Source organism: Adelges cooleyi, unplaced genomic scaffold (genome assembly GCF_023614345.1).
Source record: "Adelges cooleyi isolate 19-005CV unplaced genomic scaffold, UGA_ACOO_1.1 ACOO_flye_CR_arks_rails_tigmint_CR_PRNA_1, whole genome shotgun sequence".
NCBI classification, from domain to species: Eukaryota; Metazoa; Arthropoda; class Insecta; order Hemiptera; family Adelgidae; genus Adelges; species Adelges cooleyi.
This window is the reverse complement of record NW_026095751.1, coordinates 6,470,206-6,489,461: the sequence shown is the minus strand read 5'-3', so window position 1 is coordinate 6,489,461 and position 19,256 is coordinate 6,470,206. Positions and strand designations below refer to the sequence as shown.

At 28.6% G+C, this 19,256-nt stretch overlaps 2 protein-coding genes across 2 annotated transcripts; both read right to left on the bottom strand.

Moving 5' to 3' along the window:
* Positions 1-910: 910 nt before the first annotated feature.
* LOC126833137 (phospholipase B1, membrane-associated-like) lies at positions 911-3,903 on the bottom strand. The gene is made up of 8 exons (XM_050564295.1): positions 3,613-3,903; positions 3,290-3,520; positions 3,009-3,222; positions 2,695-2,921; positions 2,451-2,610; positions 1,617-1,771; positions 1,171-1,327; positions 911-1,067 (listed from the first exon to the last, which is right to left on the bottom strand). Exons 2-8 carry the CDS (start codon positions 3,518-3,520, stop codon positions 919-921), a joined length of 1,293 nt encoding a protein of 430 aa, XP_050420252.1. The 5' UTR covers positions 3,613-3,903; the 3' UTR covers positions 911-918.
* A 1,923-nt stretch (positions 3,904-5,826) lies between these two features.
* LOC126833387 (phospholipase B1, membrane-associated-like) lies at positions 5,827-13,511 on the bottom strand. The gene is made up of 8 exons (XM_050564690.1): positions 13,282-13,511; positions 10,279-10,508; positions 10,000-10,213; positions 9,664-9,890; positions 9,387-9,546; positions 8,492-8,646; positions 6,738-6,894; positions 5,827-6,488 (listed from the first exon to the last, which is right to left on the bottom strand). The coding sequence occupies exons 1-8, from the start codon at positions 13,301-13,303 to the stop codon at positions 6,349-6,351; spliced, it is 1,305 nt and encodes a 434-aa protein (XP_050420647.1). The 5' UTR covers positions 13,304-13,511; the 3' UTR covers positions 5,827-6,348.
* Positions 13,512-19,256: the final 5,745 nt, after the last annotated feature.

The following is a 19,256-nucleotide window of genomic DNA, read 5'->3' as shown; positions in this document are numbered from 1 at the left end:
AATTTCAAACAAATCTCGATCACGTTGCCAAAAAAGGACACATGAATTATGCATGTTTAATTTACTTACATTGAAACACAGAAATACAAGAAACTGTTGATTTATTGTAGACAGTAAATATGTTTTGTGTGCGTTTAACAGAGAAGTGAAAACGATTGTAGTCTTGCGTACACACATTTTAAAGTATAATATTATATTTCAGACTTATCATTACAGGTACTAAAACATTACAGTAAATATGATAGTACCTACTTTCACATAATAGTAAGTAAAAATTTAAATGTATTACATAAACCAGTTATTGTACTTTATGTATTTAGTAGCGCCGCAATTAAAGTGTCGTGTACACGGAAAGGACGTCGGTTGAAGACCTTCACCTTAATTTATTAAGACACAACGACATAGTTTTAAGAGATTAGTAGATACAACTAGAGAAATACAACTACTCATCACACGTTACCAAAAATAAAATCGTAAATTTTACTTAATATATTATATTAATCATTACCTACATATTTATAAGTACATACGTCAGTAGTAAACAATAAATCTTTGATTTATTAGGTTTTCTAGTACCATTATATTTTGTTCAGATAGACACTTATATTATTACTTCCTTTGATAGTATTAGTAAAAAATGCACTTAAAACCGTTATGCCATTTTTGATATTTGTACTGAATTATATGCTGTGACTTATAAACTTCGAGTGTAATTTCATTTTTATTGTTTTAAAAAAACCAACATATTTTCTTCCGTAACAATATTTAAACTTAAATAGGTACTTACATTTATTTTACAGAAGTACAAACTATAGTAGTAATGATCACAATGATAGTATAATAAATAGTAATTATAAATCAATTATTTAGAAAAATGTATACTACACAAAATACATATGTTTATACAGCTAATTAATATCAAGATGATACAGTTATTTGACTATTTTTCCAAGTGGAGATGTAAGGTGATTCGGCTGTAGGACAATTAAACCTGTCAAATTCTTTAATCCAATTTGATGATTTATTTTCTACGGGTTCCATCATGTTATTCCACAGTGCATTAGCAGCTAAAAATTAAATCCAAGTATACATTATTGATTACATACATTATACAAAATGTCCAAGTAGAAACAGATGAATGGAGTTAGGTATGTCTGTGTATAACCATACCTAGTGCATATCCTTTTTGACTCAAATGAAAGCAGTCTGCTGATAGATATGTTAAATCAGATTTGTTAAATCGATTTAACGGAACGACACTTTTTTCAGTAAAAGTCTGCAAGGTAACTGTGAAATTATCACTATTTTTAAATTCTTCCAATTTTACCTGTTTAATTAAATTAAATTAAAACCACTTTTTAAAAATATTTACTGATAAAATGTAATAAATTTCCAAATTATTTTTTATAAATACTTTATTTAAAAAATAATATTTACCAGCTAACATAACAATTTATACAAATTATAATTTTTAAAAGTTTATTGAGCTTTAGCGGCAAATATTGGTTATAAACATAATATTTATTTAAATGTTTGAAAATATTTCAAAAATATATAATTGTTGTGTTGATGTGAAAACAAAAGTTATGGGTTAAAAAAAAATTGAACTAACTTACAATTTCTTTTTCTACTTTTTGGAATTCAGCCATCGTTTTGATAAAATCTGTTTGTCGATGCTTATATTGTCTAGCGAAAAAACAAGGACATTCCATTTTGTTAAGAAAATTGCAAACATTTGGCTTTTCCGATAATTTCGTTAAAATTTCCAAACCTATAATCACAATAACTTTAATTAATTAAAGTTGGAGTATTATGTACTTTTTAAATCCAAAAGAAACATTAGAAAAGTAATACATCACAATGAAATTAGATAATTTTCATAACATTTTTAATAAATTATAAGATATCCAAAAATGAATATTAATTTTTATACTAGAAACATGCATTTTATTTAATTTTACATATTATTTTAATTGTAAAGACAATAAGAATGTCACATTTCTGGGTAAAAAAATGAAAAAATAATTTTTGGTTTTTAATACACTCCAAATTAGAAAAATGCCTTCAATGTAAAACATTAAGACTATACAAATACTAAACAACACAAATACTTACATAGGGATATACGAATACAAAAATTTAAATACATGAGATCAAATAATGTGCCAGACTCATCTTAAACACGAGCTTTGTTTATTTGGCGGGGTGGGGGGGGGGATTCGTATTCTATTTAATCTAGTCACACCGTACATCTATAGAGAATTCTGTTAAACAAGTTAGTTACATAAGACACTCCTAAACTTAAAAATAAAATATTTTTCGTGGAAAAACCCAGTTTAAATAACAGTTCATATTTTTTGGTTGAATACAGGTAATAATTACCATTATTGTTCAATGTGTTCTAGTACTAAGATAATGTTATACGTACTGTAATTTTATGTTTAACTTACTTGGGCTTAAAACGAGATTTATTATTGTTCTTGGAAGATTTTGTTTAATATAAAATATCGAGCTGTAAAGTTTGTTTTTGTGCAAATTAATTAATTTTACATTATCTTCGTAACACAATTGCAAACAGAATGTATTTGAGCCCATCAATATTGTTATTAACTGTTGAAAAAAGTAATAAAAACAATTCGTGTATGCACTTGGTCCGATTTAATAATTTATTATTGCTATGTCAAATTAAATTACCTTCCAGTGTTCGGTTAAATTAACTCGTTTGTCGTTTTTGATTCTTTTCACTAGTTCTCGCGTCATGAAAAATAAGTCCTGACTGAGAGCAGCGTTCTCGGCAACATTGAATTGTGATCCACGTTGTTCGGCTAACGCATCACCGTAAGCGTAACCAAATAATTTGGGATTGAATTCTTTCAAAATATTTGGCAGTGTTAAATATTCTCTCCACGTGCCGTCTCCGCCTGAGAACAATTCGCAATTTAAGAAGTACGTTCATTGTTCATAGTTATTTTTGCATTTAGAAATGAAGCTATTAAAAAAACAGTTACCGGCCGTCCACGATACTCCACGATGTTCGACCGGTAATTCGAATGCATAACTCGAGAAGCTCCCAAGTCCCACCGTCAGGGAGTCACCAACGCTGCCTATGATATCTATATCTCCTGGTCTCAGCTGGTGCACGCTAGATGGTCTCGTTAAAGATCTAGTGCCGTTCTTGTTACACGGGAATTCCGTAGACTTTAAAATGTATTTTTGAGTTTTCTAAAACAACGACAAAAACAATGATAGTTTCGAGTTTTTGCGAAATTTCTTATATCCACACGCTTACTTGATTCATTCGAGCCCGTTCATGCCGACTCGGCGATAGCAATACTTTTTGAATGATCTGTCTGACCGGGTAAAAATATCTATCCTGCATAGCTAGTACATGCTTAGGAACACCCGTTTGGTTTTCATCTGTAAACTTCATCATCCATCCTGGTGCCAATATGTTGCGCTGCAATGTCGCTATGGTCACCGTGGTGCACCAAAGTATTAAGTACGTCGTGGCGACCATCATCTAAAGTCATTAAAGATAAATTATGGGCGACAAAGATTGTTTGGCTACAGGAACATTTTTAAACCGAGATAATTTTTATTAACTAAACTAACCTTTTAACGAAGACAACTTCCTTATTTTGAACAACTGAAAACAATAAGCAATTTCCTGTAATTTCTTGCAACTGTGTTCAGTAATTTTTTGGCTACTGACGACGATTATAGATATAAAAATATGAATAAGACAATATATAGTCCTTCAACATATTCACGGATCATGTAAGATTAATGACATTTCCGTCATCCACTTCCAATCACGGTAGGTAGTGGTAACAAGAGTTAACTTACTCACTTTAAAAACTCAATGATAAACACATTGTTAATTAATTACAGAGATCTGATGATTTTTTTCATGATACTAGTTCCAAGTCTATGGCTCGAGGCTTCAATAATTTACCATTACAAGCTTGTTTTAAATTACTGGCCGTCGCATCTCCTCATATGGAAGGACTAGGTTATGTGATGAACAATCATAGCTAGGCAATTTTTGAATAATACGTTATCGAGTTGAAACGTTAAATAAAAAATTGTCTTTTATTTATTTATCATAAAGTTATTTGTTATTTTTATTTGTAAACACATTTTATTTTTTATTTACAAATTAATATATATTTTTTTTATTTATCATGTATTTAAAATAAATTTTAAATTATCTGAAAAAAGTTTTTATCTATAAACAACGAATAAACTCCCTAATAGTAACGGGAAGTTGGAAAGTTAAGGGAAGTTCCGGCTAGCATGCCGAAAGTCCAAATTTGATTACTTCTCAACTATGAACATTAAGCATATGGGGGGTAGTTTTGCTGACTTCCTATGTTATACCGGTTAGGTATTTATTGAGTTACAAATAATTTTATTCACGAATAACTAGCCATCTTTTATTGGTCGATAAATGCACTGTGTACATATATTAATTTTTAAGTTCATTGGGTTGAGTTGAGTGGGGGGGGGGGGGTTAATGTAATAATATAATATATGATATAAGGAGTTTTTTTTATCAAAACCCTCATTAGAGCAGATAATACATTATAAATAAAACAATAATACTAGATACGACACATAATACTAGTCATTAAAGGCTATGACTAAAATTGTGATAATATATTTTCTACATACTTTGTAAGTTTTATATTTTTAAGATGTATGCAAATAGACCAATTTAGTTGTTCTAAGTATTAAATTACAGTTAAAAAAACTATTCTCTGTCAGTTGTGTGAAATAATTGTTTTCGGTTCGTTTCTAGTCCCTGTAGATATATGTTGGAATGAAGGCACATTTATACTGTTCTTTTCAAACAATAACTTAAAAGGGAGTTCTAATTTTGTACAATAATTTTTTATCTTTAGTTTTAGCTTGACTTGTTAGTCCTACTTTAAAAAATTATCTAGCTAATAAAATTATTACCACTCAATTTATAATAACAATATTATAATACCTATTCCTTTTTGGACACATGAAAAATTGACAACATTTATTCTAATTTATACATCTTTACTTATGTGCATATCAAACTAAGTAATTTTTACTTTAACAAATAATAATTAAAAAAATAAAATATCAGAAATAATTTATTAATACAATTTTATTTAAATATATTTTTATTCGATTGCTACGTATAACCTGATATTTTAATTGATTTGTGTAGCTTCAATGTTTCTGTTTATTAAGCAAAAAAAAAAAAAATAATTCAATTAAAAATGTATTTTAAATTATTATTTGGTATGTGTTCAATTTAAAATCAAATTGTATTATTTTATTTAAACTCATTTTTTTTTTAATAACTATATTTTTATTTCAATGAAAAATAAATTGTTAATGCCCAGATTTCAACATACTATACAGACAACTTTTTATAAAATATACTAATCAATAAAACAATGTATAAAAATAATACAATACAAATCGTGTCATTATAATATTATTTAAGGATTTAAAATTTGGAGACAGATTTTTATATTATCTTGATAACATTAAAAATAAAAACATTCATATTCATACATTTGATATTTAATACTTAGTTTTAATTAAAATTTTGATTAATGAAGAACGTGTTGTTTACGTTTCATACGCCATCTACTGTTGATTATTTCAAATATGTTTCAACTATTATCGTTATATTTTTATCCAGACGATAGCAGTAGTTGTTTTTTGCATGAAGATTTTAAATAAATGTATTTAGTAAAAACTGTATTTAGACCATAAGATGTTATTTTGGATGCAGACATTTTTAAGGTTTGAAGACAAAACAAATGTATAGAGATCAAAACTACAACGGCAATTTAATGAATAGTATTTAAAAAAACAAAAATAGACTTTTATTAACTCGTTAAAAACAAATATATGGTAAAATAAAACATAATAATTCACGATCAGTTGTACTGGCGTGAAGATTTACAGTTTAAACAAATAATTATTCATTTTATCAGTCGTTCATGTTTCAATGGAGAAGATTACCATTTCTTGTTCAAGTTATTTACTTCCTTCAGTTCTCTTAATTTAACACCCTTAAAAATTTTAACGCAATGAAACCGTTTGGACAGGAGCACCTTGCATAATTAATTAATATTTCTGCAACCGTTGTCCATAACATAGGTACCTACCATACTTATCTAGTGAGCTTTCAATTTGCTCGTAGATTACGTTAGGCCTGGTCATCACTGATCACAGAGTAATAGACCTTTTAAATATGTTAGTAGGTAAGTACCATTTTTTTTTGTCCATAAGTTTTAATAACATAAAATAAGTAATAACTAGTTATTTAGAACTACAAATAAATTGGTATCAAAGAGATCATATTGTTTCACTATTTTTCCACGTGGGAATGAAAGGTGATTCGGCTGTTGGACAATTAAACCGGTCAAATTCTTGAATCCAGTTTGTCGATTTTCGGCCTACCGGTTCCATAATATTATTCCACAATGCATTAGCAGCTAAAAAATAAAACCAAATTAAAAAAATACACAATAGGCATTAGTTTTACCGAATCAATTAAAAAAAAAATCCAATATTTGTTGCCTTATTTAAAATTAGATAAAATAAAACAAAAATTAATCATTATTAGCAAACCAATAATTACCGTTAGGTTTTGCATTCAATAATTTAATGGAAATTAAATTGATTTTATCAATTTAATAGTTCAATACTTAAACCTGTTAATTCTGTATCAATATTTGACGTACCTCTCGCATAGCCTTTTTGGCTAAAATGGAAACAGTCTGCTGATAAATACGAATAATCTGTATGATTGAAACGAGTTAATGGAAATACAAGATGTTCGGTGAACGTCTGAAGAGTAACTGTGAAATCTTCTGTGTTTTTAAACTCTTCCATTTGTACCTAATTGAATAAAACGATTTTTTTGCTCATTATTCGAGTGACAAAAACGATTATAAATATGAAGTAAGAATTATAAAATATGAAGTGTTCAATAATATTTTATATTATATTATACATTTGTTATAACTAATGCTGGTATACAGTTCTAATTTTATTAATTATTACAAACTATTAATCTGTATTTTAATGATTGTGTCACGTGGAGAATATTTTGTGATTACTAATTATTTAGGCAACTATTTTTCCTAAAAATATTTAGCACTTAGTTTCTTTGTTTTATTGACGTTAATACTTGTTTATAACAAAAACGAGGGACATACTTAATTTTTTTTTTCACTTAACTAATATAAAAACCTATAGCAACAGTATGTAATTAATTGTTCACTTGTTCAATTTGTTCAAGCTTATTAAAGTCGGTGATATTGAATTGAGTCCCACGAATATTTTTTGGTTGTCGGAATTGAGTCCAACAAATATTTTTTGGTTGTTTGAGTTGAGTCCCTTCAGCCTATTAGCGTTATTCAGGAGACACCACGGGAGGTTGGCTGATTAGTCTCCCAAAAATGTGTGTGCTTGCTTACACTGTTTATAAATGGTCAAATAAAAACTTTCAATTTTAATAATTTTTAAAGATAATTAAAATAATGTCGAAATTTAAATAGTTGCTGGTAAAAATTTCAATGAAACTGATTTCAAATAGTCAAATCTGCTAATTTTTTATTTTGATATTTGATAATCTGCTCCCGTAAAAATTGTTCTTTTTCCAATGTTTTTTTACATGGTTTTGTTGCATTGCTTCGTATTTTTATGTAGGTATCTGACTGTATGCCCAGAAGAGTGTCAACAAGAATAAAAATATTCGGATGTCCTGAGTGAAACAATGCATTTAATTTTGCATGAAAACTTTCACAACTGTTAGTTGTCCGATTAGTGCTTGCTGAAAAATCACACCAAATTTTGGGGGGAAACTGTCTAACTTCATTGTCAATGTAAAATTGTCAATTATCTAAAATGTAATCTGTGAAGCAGTCAATTTTATCATCATCACATGGTTCATCATCGATCTTCGTGAAATATTCAACTACGTTATTTTCGTTTAAAAATGGCAATCCGAAAAAGTACTTGAGATATCTACTTTTTTCAGAATTAGACTTATATTTCTTAGACAGACCAAACTTCTGAATTTTTCGCCACCAGCTTTACTTTACCAACACCATTATTTGGGACTCAATTCAATATAGTCCGTCCAAATTCCCTACTAGTTATAGCAAAAGAGACTATGCTTACGATCTTATCTACGTAATCAATTCAAACATATTTAGATAATAAACTGGACTCAATTCAAATAACTAAAAGTAGGATGGACTCAATTCGATGTTATCCATTAAAGTTACCGCCTGAGTCTAACTTTTATCAATTTTATTTGTTTATCATTGGACAAAATCTATCTTGTACAGTTTCTGTGTAAAAAATAAATCTATAAAGTGTTTAATTATTTGAAATATATTTTTCCTTTATACGTATCCAGAAATTGGTTTGTTCGAATTAAAATATAATCAGTAAAATAGTTGGTAAAGTAATAACAAAATTATCTTACTATTTCCTTTTCGACTTGTTGAAATAAATACATAGTTTTCACAAATTCTGGCAGTCGATTCTTGTACTGTCTAGCAAATAAACAGGGACATTCCATTATGTTGAAGAATTCGCAAAACATTGGCTTTCTCGTAAAATTGGTTATAAGTTCCAAATCTTGTAAAAAAATTATAAATAAAAATAAAATATTTAAAAAAAATGTATTCATTAAACTTAGTACAAGCTGTTATAAAAAAAATATACATCGGTATCTGTCATAATTTTAAAACTAATTTTCCAAAATAGCTCCCAAAAATAATACAACAAAATATGATAAGACGTATTGTAAAATATATTTTTACGGTATAGATTTATTTTTAATTTACTCTTTAAGAATATGTATTTGCTATGCTTATAACGACGATTCTTTCTTATCGTGTCTTTGCTTTTATAGACCGAACTTACTTTTAAAGTTATTGGATAAAGTATTGTCGTTAATTTTTCATGTGCTTAATGCAATAAACAAAAACACAGTGGATTATTATTATTATTATTTTTCCTTGATATGTTTATTACATTTTAAAATAATTATTAAAATAAATTTAACTTGAATGCATACTTTTTGAGTTTTGAGTAAAAAGTTGGGTAAGACCTAACTCCAAAATTAAGAACGGTCCGCAAAAGCTTGACAATATTTAGGACACATTAAAAAAAAAATCAAAGTTATTAGAACAGACGTAAGGTTCCTAACTCGGAGCAGATGTGCTTATTTATGAGAGGGAAAGATGGGGGTGTTAAAAATTAAAGTTAAATCGAAAAATAATGTACTTATGTGTCCATAGGTTTGTCTACTTCTTATCCCCATTAACATTACACTTAACAATTTCACATAGCGTATCTGTTATAGTATTACTCACGTGGACTCATAACGATATTGACCATAGTCCTTGGAAGATTACTTTTTATATGAGCAATTGAGTTGTAAAGCTTATCTTTGTGTATTTTTATCAATTTTGTATTATCTTCATAACACAGTTGTAAACAAAACGTATTAGAGCCCATCATTATTGTGATTAACTATTAAGAAGCGAAAAACCATAGATAAACATATATACATATATATTATACATAACTGATGTATTTCGGTCTAATTTGATTTAATAAATTATTAAATTTTGGATAATTATATTATACCTTCCAGTGTTCAGTTAAATTTACTCGTTTATCGTTTTTGACCCTCTTAACTACTTCTCGCGTCATGAAAAATAAATCTTGACTAAGAGCCCCATTTTCGCCCACGTTAAACTGGGAACCGCGTTCTTCAGCTAACGAATCTCCGTATGCATAACCAAATAGCTTGGGATTGAATACTTTCAAAATATTTGGCAAAGTTAAATATTCTCTCCATGTACCATCTCCTCCTGAAAACAGTTCGAATTGAAGAAATATATTATCAATAATTTATACATTTTTTTAAAACAAAAAGTGTACTCTTTGTAATTAAAAATTAAACTATTATCAAAAAATTACCAGCTGTCCACGAGACTCCTCGATGCTCGACCAGTATTTCAAATATGTTATTCGAGAAACTTCCAAGTCCCACCGTTAGGGAGTCACCAACGCTGCCTATGATATCTATATCTCCAGGTCTCAGCTGGTGCACGCTAGTTGGTCTCGTTAAAGATCTAGTGCCGTTTCTGTCACACGGGAATTCGGTAGACTTTAAAATGGCTTTTTGAGTTTTCTGAAAAACGAAAAATAAATAATAATTTTTAGTTCCTGTAAAGTAATTTTTATCCACACGCTTACCCGATTCTTTCGAGCCCGGTTCTGCCTACTCGGCGATATCAACATTTTTTGAATCATTTGTCTGACCGGGTAAAAATATCTATCCTGCATAGCTAGCACATGCTTAGGAACACCCGTCTGTTCTTCATCTGTAAACTTGCCGATCCATTCTGGGGCTAAGATGTTGCGCTGCAAAGTCGCTGTGGTAATCGCTGGGCTCCAGAATAGCACGTACATCCCGAAGATCATCACTGATAGCAATGTCAAACGTGTTCAGAAATAGGTAAGTAAAATAATATTTTCATTTAAAGGGGTGGCGAAAAATATAGGTATTATTGAAATTTAAATCACTTTGAATCATATACAATGTTAATAAACACTGAGGTTAATTAAGTGAAAAATCGCTTCAACTTTATCAATAATAATATGAATTGTTGACCATCATACATTTGTTTGATATAATAATCATAATTATGATGTATTCATTTTTTACTTGCGCTGTTTTTTTTTCTTTATTTACAGCTGGATTGTTATTAAATATTAGGAACCCATTTATTTCGGTCAGAATTTTTTTCTTGTAATCTTTGTACTCTATTAGCACCAACATTACATATTCTCAATTTCGTTTATAATTATCAGGACGTGTGTGTAAAAAATCAGATTGACTTCCTATTGCAAAAACAGTTGTTTGGAGTCTTACGGAGTTGAATATTTATCGGTATATAAACATATATATATATGTGTATAATATTTTTATAGATGTTGATATCCATTCTATAAGAACTGGTAACAATTTATTACATTATACATATTTTATGATACAACTATAATTGTTGGGCCGTTCAAATTTATTTTCTATTATTTAAAGGTTGTGGTTTTTATTAAAGATGATGATAAAATCGCAAGAAATATATATTATTTATCCGATTAGTTATTTGAAAGAGTTGCCTGAATAAGTAATTAAAAATAAATAATATTAGGACCTCAATAGTACAGCGAAATAATTTATACAATGGTTAAAAACGCATAACAAAAGCATACAAATATTGTTATATGTTATTATTTTGTTTTTTACTTTTGTTAGTACGTTAATAATTTAAACACAACTATTATCTAGTTTTAATAATATTATAATTTAATTTGATGTCGTCTTACCTGTACTATTATTTATTTTAATTTATAAAACAAATGGAAAGATATTTATTTTTCACAAACATTTTTTAGAATAGCTATACATAGGTATTACGTTTTGTGAATGTTAATATAATCGAACAAGCTTGGGGTCTACGACGAAAATTACCACGGATTGTTGCACGTAGCAGTCCGTCTGCTAGTAACTACATACGGGGTGTCCATAATCCAACAGACAAGTCAAATTTTGTATTTTTACCCATGAGACCTCAAGTTCTCTCCTAAGGCCTCGATCAAGGGTTTAAATTATGTCTGTTAGCTGGTGGTCTACGCACTTATAGTAGGTGATAGTCGATATAATTATGGATTTTAGTTGTAACCCAATTTAGATTTGATCTTTTGGGATTTTGACGGGTACCAGATACCTATATAGTGCCCTTCAGAGGTAATAGTTATTTCAGAAGTAATTATTAAGAATGATTTGTTTAATAATTGTTCTTACTTAGTGCGGCTTTTAAAAATCTAGCGACAGCCGGTAGATTTTTCTGCCGTCAAACGGGAAACGCTCTGTGTTGTAGTTTGGTTTCATGGTTTTTAATTTTTATTATATTACTTATTTCCCTATCATAATGGTTACTTCAGATTTATTAGAATAATTGTCCTTGTACAGCGCACTATAAATATTTACATTTTAAAAATGATTATGTCCAAAAAATATATTTTTAATATTTTTATAATAGTAATTTTGTACTTTCCTGTCAAGTTAAAATGTGTATAAAATCAACACCTAATTATGGAGCATTCCACACACCAGCTAGGATTTAAGAAATATAAATATTGTTTAAATTTTTTTTTAGGATTTGTGCAAAATATTATAAAGTACTATATATTTAATTATTTAAATATCATTTATATCTTAATTTAGATACTTGATATCTTTCCAAAATATGATCTGAAATCATTTAAAAATATTTTATAAGTATGAAACTGCTGTGTGAGAACCAGCGAACAATTTAAAATCATTTTTAAAATGGCTACCATTTTTTCAATGTTATAATATGTTTATAATATTGTTTTAACAAAATCAATGTTTTAAAAGTGTAACATACAAAATATTTGAATGCGTTAAAACTTTCGTGGATTGATATATCAACTGAGAACCTCAGTTGATACAAAATATTGCATAAGTAAATAAGAATTGAAAACATGAGAAATATTTTCAAACATTTTTCATGCAAATGTTGTTAATATAATTTGTGAATTTCGTGCCAAAACATCACCATAGCATATTATGTTAAAAATATTGAAAACTAGTTAACAATATTTTGAAAATATTTAAATTGTTTTCCTGCTTAATAGGCTCTCTGCTATTATTCCCAGACAGCATAAAAATACAAATGTTTCCATATTGTTTTCTAGAGGTTTTATTACATTTAGACAAATTGTATTGTTTTGATGAAAACAAATATTTTAAAACTATTTTTCACGTAGTAATATTTAAAAAACATAGAATTTGTAGCCAAAATCTGTGAATATAAATTCATTTTAAACCGTTGTTGGTCACACAATCAGTTACTCAAATATTATTAAAATATTGAAAATATTCTAACGGTATTTTGTGAATAATATTTTTAAAACAGAATTTATCGCAAAACTGTTTTACGATTTTTTTTAACTAGAAAAAAAAACGCTTGGAAACATTTCAGATTGATATGCTGTCCGGGGCATACACCCTAGACACACCTATTGGCAATATAACCCACGAATAGAGAGAAATTCGACCACAGAAAACAACGTCCTCGCCTTTTTATTAAAAATAAAATAAAATGTCCACCGACCGAATGGTAGTGCGTTGTAACAGAATAACATAAAAACACGATTGTACACACTAACCTTTTAGCGACGACAGTTCCATTATTTTGGTCGGTAAAGAAACAGCGATTTCGAGCAGGTATTCCGCATGGGACCGTGTACCGTGGAGTTGTGCCGACGATTATAGGCAACGACAATGAGTTTTAACAAGTTCACGGTTTACGATATTATATCCATGCGACGACCTCTGTAAACGTCTTGCATTTCCGATCACGGTCAGAAGCGCAGACAATTTACTCGGATTGTAACCGTACACGTTCGCTGGCAACACGGTCACATTAATTTTGTTACAGGGAGTAAGTTGTTGTCTTATTTTTTTTTTGCGCCACACACGTTTCACATAAACCAATTAATTAAGTAGGGACAAGAGTTTCCGTAATTCTTCAGTGAGTCTCGGTTCGGTTTCGGTGGTTTCCTCGCAAATGGAAACGACCAGTCAGTCTAGTGTATACCCCACTATACAGACTGGTCTGTGTTTACCACGTGTCGTTAAATTAAGGGTTTCAAATATTGCATTCTGTTCGACTTAAACGATTAACTATAATTATATCTTAACATTATATTGTGCTGTCGATACAGCGCGTTTGATTTTTGTATTGATTTTTTGTGACAAATGACATAATATTTTTTCAAATTTAATTATTATATCCATTACAGATATAATAATAAAATTAAAAATTAAAATTACTAAGCTTTAAATTAACGTATTTTATTAATGCAAAATGTATTTATAATAATACAAATTTGGATATTTCTTTGTTTTTTTTTTCATTTGAGGTAACAACATGCGATATTGACATGTTTTTGAAATATTCGAGTCAAAAACATGTCAATATCGCTACGATTAGTTGATTTGGTAATAAATTGTAATTTTATGACATTTCCGCTTCAATTAAAATTCATTGTAGGTATATTAACTTCTTAGTTTTTAAGTGAAACTAACACATTTAACTAGTTTATTAGTAGTGAATACAAGAATGTGATATTATAAACAATTTCGGTCGAAATAACCAGTTTCACTTAATCTCTTTACTTGCTTAAACATTAATAATATTATAATTATAAAGGTAATAATTTTATAAGCATAATATAAATAACATCAATTTGAAAAATAAGTAAGAACGATTTTAAACTAGTAATTGTCGGCCAAACCCTATTACTGATATAACATGTAGGTTTGGTTGCTATTAATAGTTAAAGATTTTGTATTTTTGTTGTAGATTTAAGAAAAGTGAAACAAAATGTTTAAATATAAATATATAAGTTGCGATTTACTATTTAGAAATTACTGCTCGAGAACAATTTCCCATGGTTTAGATACATACATACATTTAAGATATTTTCGAAGAGGTAATTGAATACTAATATTTTATTATTACATAATTAACCTGGCTCATCTGGTAGTTAAGATAACCATATTAAGACCGTTTCTTGTATGATTATAATTTAACGACTGGATATTTTATAGATAATTTGAAAATATAATAATTCCGCCTTATTAAATTTAATTAAAAACTTAAATAAATTTGTATTATGAAATAAAACAATAAATGCTATTTTTACTTAAATACAAAGGCTAAGTCAACTCGTCTTGAATAAAAAACAATATTTGTTTTAACCCAACTTGTACACCGTACTTTCCAAGAAAAGGGGTTACAGCTATTTTTGTAGCTATTCATTGAACTTTACAAGAGCTCACAGACAACATGTGAAAAGTTAAAAAATATATATTTTTTTTACATAATTGTTTTACTATACAAAATTAAATATTATTAGTTTAATGATTCTAAGTAACTATTATGTGGCGATTAGTCTGGCTTACTAGACTTTCAATGTCGCTATGATACACGACATGTAAACAGTGTGAAATTGTAGTATATGAGATGCAGTTTTAAAGTTATAGCTTTAAAAAAATATGAAACGTAAAAAAGAAAATAAATCACTACTTATAATTTATAGTAGGTACTGACTGGTTAAAAAATATGGGACAGGGTCTTAAACAAAATCACCTCCTCATCGCTTTGACGATGAGTCTTGCCGACCTAACTTAACCGAAAATTACATGTTATATTTTAATACTACGTATAATGTCAATTATTGCCAATACTTAAAAACGAAGAAGCGTTACATTTCCCTTTCCAACGTTATAACACCGGAAATATTATAAAAGTTGTAATAGTAGGCTGCAGTAGAAAAATAAATAGTAGGTGTACAAACCAGTTTTTGCGGTGTTTTTTTTGCGTGCGCGTTACTTTACATTGAATAATCGCTGCTGTTGTATTTTTTTAGAAAGGTCATTGGTTGAGTCTTGAAGACCTTCATCTCAATAATGATAACGTTTTATTTTTTCATCATACCGATCTTTTCTGTTGTTTTCGAATTGATCGAACGATACTAAGTCTATACATAGAAGGTAATTATAGAATGGACTGGATGTTTTACTCTACAACAGTTAAATTATAAATATACACCTATAGATAATAATTTTCCAGGTGGATACAAAATGTCCGATGTTCGTGTGGTAACTGGTAGGCAACCTAATGTTTTTTATTATAAAAATGTTAATTATTATAAATGCAGCCATGGTAGTCTGTTTGCATGACTGTTTAAATGGGTGCCTAATACATTGACCAAGGTTCTTTTAATCTGATAGTAATATTTGTGCTAAAAAACTAGTACGTTCATGGGAATTCCTTTTAATTATTTGTTCGCATACCGATTAATCCACGTAGGCTTTATAACATATTTCTGCATTGTGATTTGTGCTCGAAGAACTTTTCCAGTTGCAGACTATATTATACTATCCGACTATTTTATTATATATGCTTTTTAACAACGGTATCCTCAATATTTAGTAAAACCGTGTTAACCGGACAACAAGTTTTCACTAAGTAAGTACTGTGGGCTGAATTTTCTAATTGCTTGCATTGTTTCGTCCTAGTATTTTTAATTTGAAGTAATAACAAAAAAAAAATTAAATTTCGAAAATGTGTCTATACCAAAAAACTCGTTAGTGTAGTAAGCGAAAAAACTTAAATGTGCTATAACTTAAAAAAATAATAACATGGTCTAAAAAGCCACTACGAGATTCAGTTTATACCAATCGTCCAGTCCTAGTATTTTTATGAAAATTAAAAAACGAATTCCTATTATTGTGTTATTTAACATATTTCCTATTTGAATACTAAAAATATATTGAAGTTTTAGATTGTATTCAAATATTTTAAAAATAAATCTTCCAGGATCATAATATTTTTCAATTATAAACTTATTAAATATTATCTTATATGAGTTTATAATTTCTCTGATTTGACAAAAATAAAAACATTAATAAAATAATAATCATTATAACAGTTGAAGCCTTATATCAATAATACATCAAATTAAATTAAAACCCTAATTCAATTAAATCTATTTTCGTATAATAATAATCGAACACATGTACCTACCTACTATCGCTGTGGTATTTTAATTACATTCGCCAAGTGCCAACATTAGTGCTACAATATGTAATGTATAGTATTTAAGATTCTCTTTCATAATACTTAAATCAATTACCATCATCAAGTTATAATCAAATTAAATAAAACAATGAAAACAATTCAAATGTGTTTTAAATAATATTGTACCTATTTATAATATTAAAATGCTATTAACCCTACAATGCATAAATCCACAAATATATGATGAACTGAACAAATCATGCGATATCTGCGTTTCATTATTTAACAACTTTAAGTATTCATTAATAATGGATAAATTTGTTCATAATTACGGTTTGAGTAAAAGTAAAATAATATTAACCGTATACTGTAGAATACTTACTACATATTTTGGTAAAAATGTTTCAAACAATCTTACGACAATTTCAGGGTAGGCTAATTGTACTCAAAACTCGATAAGTTTTAATTTGTAATACTAAATTGGTTAAATACTAATTGAATAAATTTCTCACTAGAAAATTTGAATCTAAAAATTATGAAATCTTAAATAGTTTTTACTTGATTTTACGGATTTTAATAAATCTAGCTCTCGTCCTCCTGAAACTTCTTTAATGCTTACGATATTTTTTTTGAGTATTGTTGAGAAATCATTCAAAAAGTGTTTTATGTGACGATGGTCTATGAAAACGAAAACCCAAAATGATCAATATATTACGATGAAAATCGATGCGGCTTAAAACTATGGAAACTTTAAATATTAGGTAGAATATTGTAATATCATGTATTACAACGATTGTCAGAAACATGCGAAGATCAATAGACATAAAGGCAAAAGACTTATTTAAATCTCTCTGGGGAAAAGAAACCTCCAACAAGCTGTACCAGATTAATCCAACAATAACAAATATCATAACATATAAATATACAATAACATGTCAAGAAAATATCAGTCAACTCTAACAAGAATACGCATAAGACAATCTCGAATTACCCATCTCCGCCTCATCACCAAAGAACCTCAACCAACCCATATGTGGTAAATGTGACTCAGCTCTCACAATCAGACACATCACACATCATTCTTGAATGTCATCGTTGGTCATAAGAAAGGCACATGTTTGGTGACAACACACGCCTCAAAACCATATTTTCAACCGAAAATACTCCTAAATTGTTTTATTATTTAAAAAAGATTAACATGTACAGTAATTTTTAAATGTAAAACTAGCTTAAAATGTATTCCAAATAATTCATATATTGCTTACGTCTGGCTAATAGTGTAGATGTTGAAGCTATAATAAAAAAAAAAAAATTGTAAAATCGACTCGTTTAATCGTCGCGACCTTCTACAATTATTGAAGCCATAGTTATTGAAATAAATAAAATATGTATTTATCATATACATATTTTATTGTATATAATATTTTTATTTGTATTTTATACTATATAATACAATAATTATTTTGCAAACCAACCTTTTAGCCACGACCCCTTCATCTTTTTGGTTTAGTTTAGAGTTTAAAAATCGTTTGGCGTGGAGCAACCGTGCTCACAAAACGGGGGTAGGTCGGGCGTTCATTTCGAGTTTTACTATCTAATGATAATGACAATTTTTTTGGCACGTTCACGGCTCACGCCCAGTCCACGTAACCAAGGAATGGATTCCATTTTCGATTGGGATAGTTGTTGGATAATTCGTACACGATTAAAATATACCTATTCGATTGCTTATGTGTGTCTGACGATCGATTATTATTATTATTTACAAACCATAGGTGCCGGAACACTTTTTGTTTAAGTACATGAATCACGTACAGAACTCTAAACATATTTTAGACGACGAAATTGAAAATTTGATCAATTTTGTTTGGTATAGTAATTAATTCTTCAAAATCCATATAGGGCGTACAGTTTAATGAATATATTATCGTATCGAAATAGTGTAGGTCGCCGCAGGTCAACGGCACAGTCAAATCCTCGTGAAATGACCGCGGGCTATCCATTAAGTGGTTTACGTTTTATAGGTAACCTCGAATTCCTACAACCGTTTAATGGAATCCCGGTAAACACACACCGTGTACACCTATTTCACTAATAAATCATTGTAGATGACGTTTTTATAGAATTAAGATTAAACTCAACTAGTTATCATGAGTCACGACGAAGGTCAATCTAATTATTAAATATTCAGTTATAGTATGATAAACCCACTTTTTTATACGTATGATTAGGTTGATAATATCAGACTCACATGATCCAAAAATCATTTTTTTCAGAAAACGCAAAAAATTAATTTGAATTGAAATCAGTTTTCATACTAGCCAGTACTTTTATGGCTAAATTTAACCTGTTTTGATGTGTTATGAAAAGATCTGCGAAAACAATTTGGGAATTCGCTGTCAAAAATCCTAAAACATACTGTTGTTAACTCATTTCACCATTTTTTTTTTGGATATGTAAGTTTTGATTTTAGCATACTCATACAATACACGCACATTATATACAACTTTTTCAACATCTCTAAATAGATAAGATACAATCAGATTACGTATA

Excerpts from the sequence above, each read along its gene's own strand:
- LOC126833137 (XM_050564295.1), bottom strand. The coding sequence starts at position 3,520 with ATGATGGTCGCCACGACGTACTTAATACTTTGGTGCACCACGGTGACC. Across the intron at positions 2,611-2,694 it reads ATTTAACCGAACACTGGAAG|TTAATAACAATATTGATGGG; the intron begins GTAATTTAATTT and ends TTTTTTCAACAG. Across the intron at positions 1,772-2,450 it reads AAATCTCGTTTTAAGCCCAA|GTTTGGAAATTTTAACGAAA; the intron begins GTAAGTTAAACA and ends TTGTGATTATAG.
- LOC126833387 (XM_050564690.1), bottom strand. The coding sequence starts at position 13,303 with ATGGAACTGTCGTCGCTAAAAG. Across the intron at positions 10,509-13,281 it reads GGAACTGTCGTCGCTAAAAG|TGATGATCTTCGGGATGTAC; the intron begins GTTAGTGTGTAC and ends CATTGCTATCAG. Across the intron at positions 9,547-9,663 it reads ATTTAACTGAACACTGGAAG|TTAATCACAATAATGATGGG; the intron begins GTATAATATAAT and ends GCTTCTTAATAG.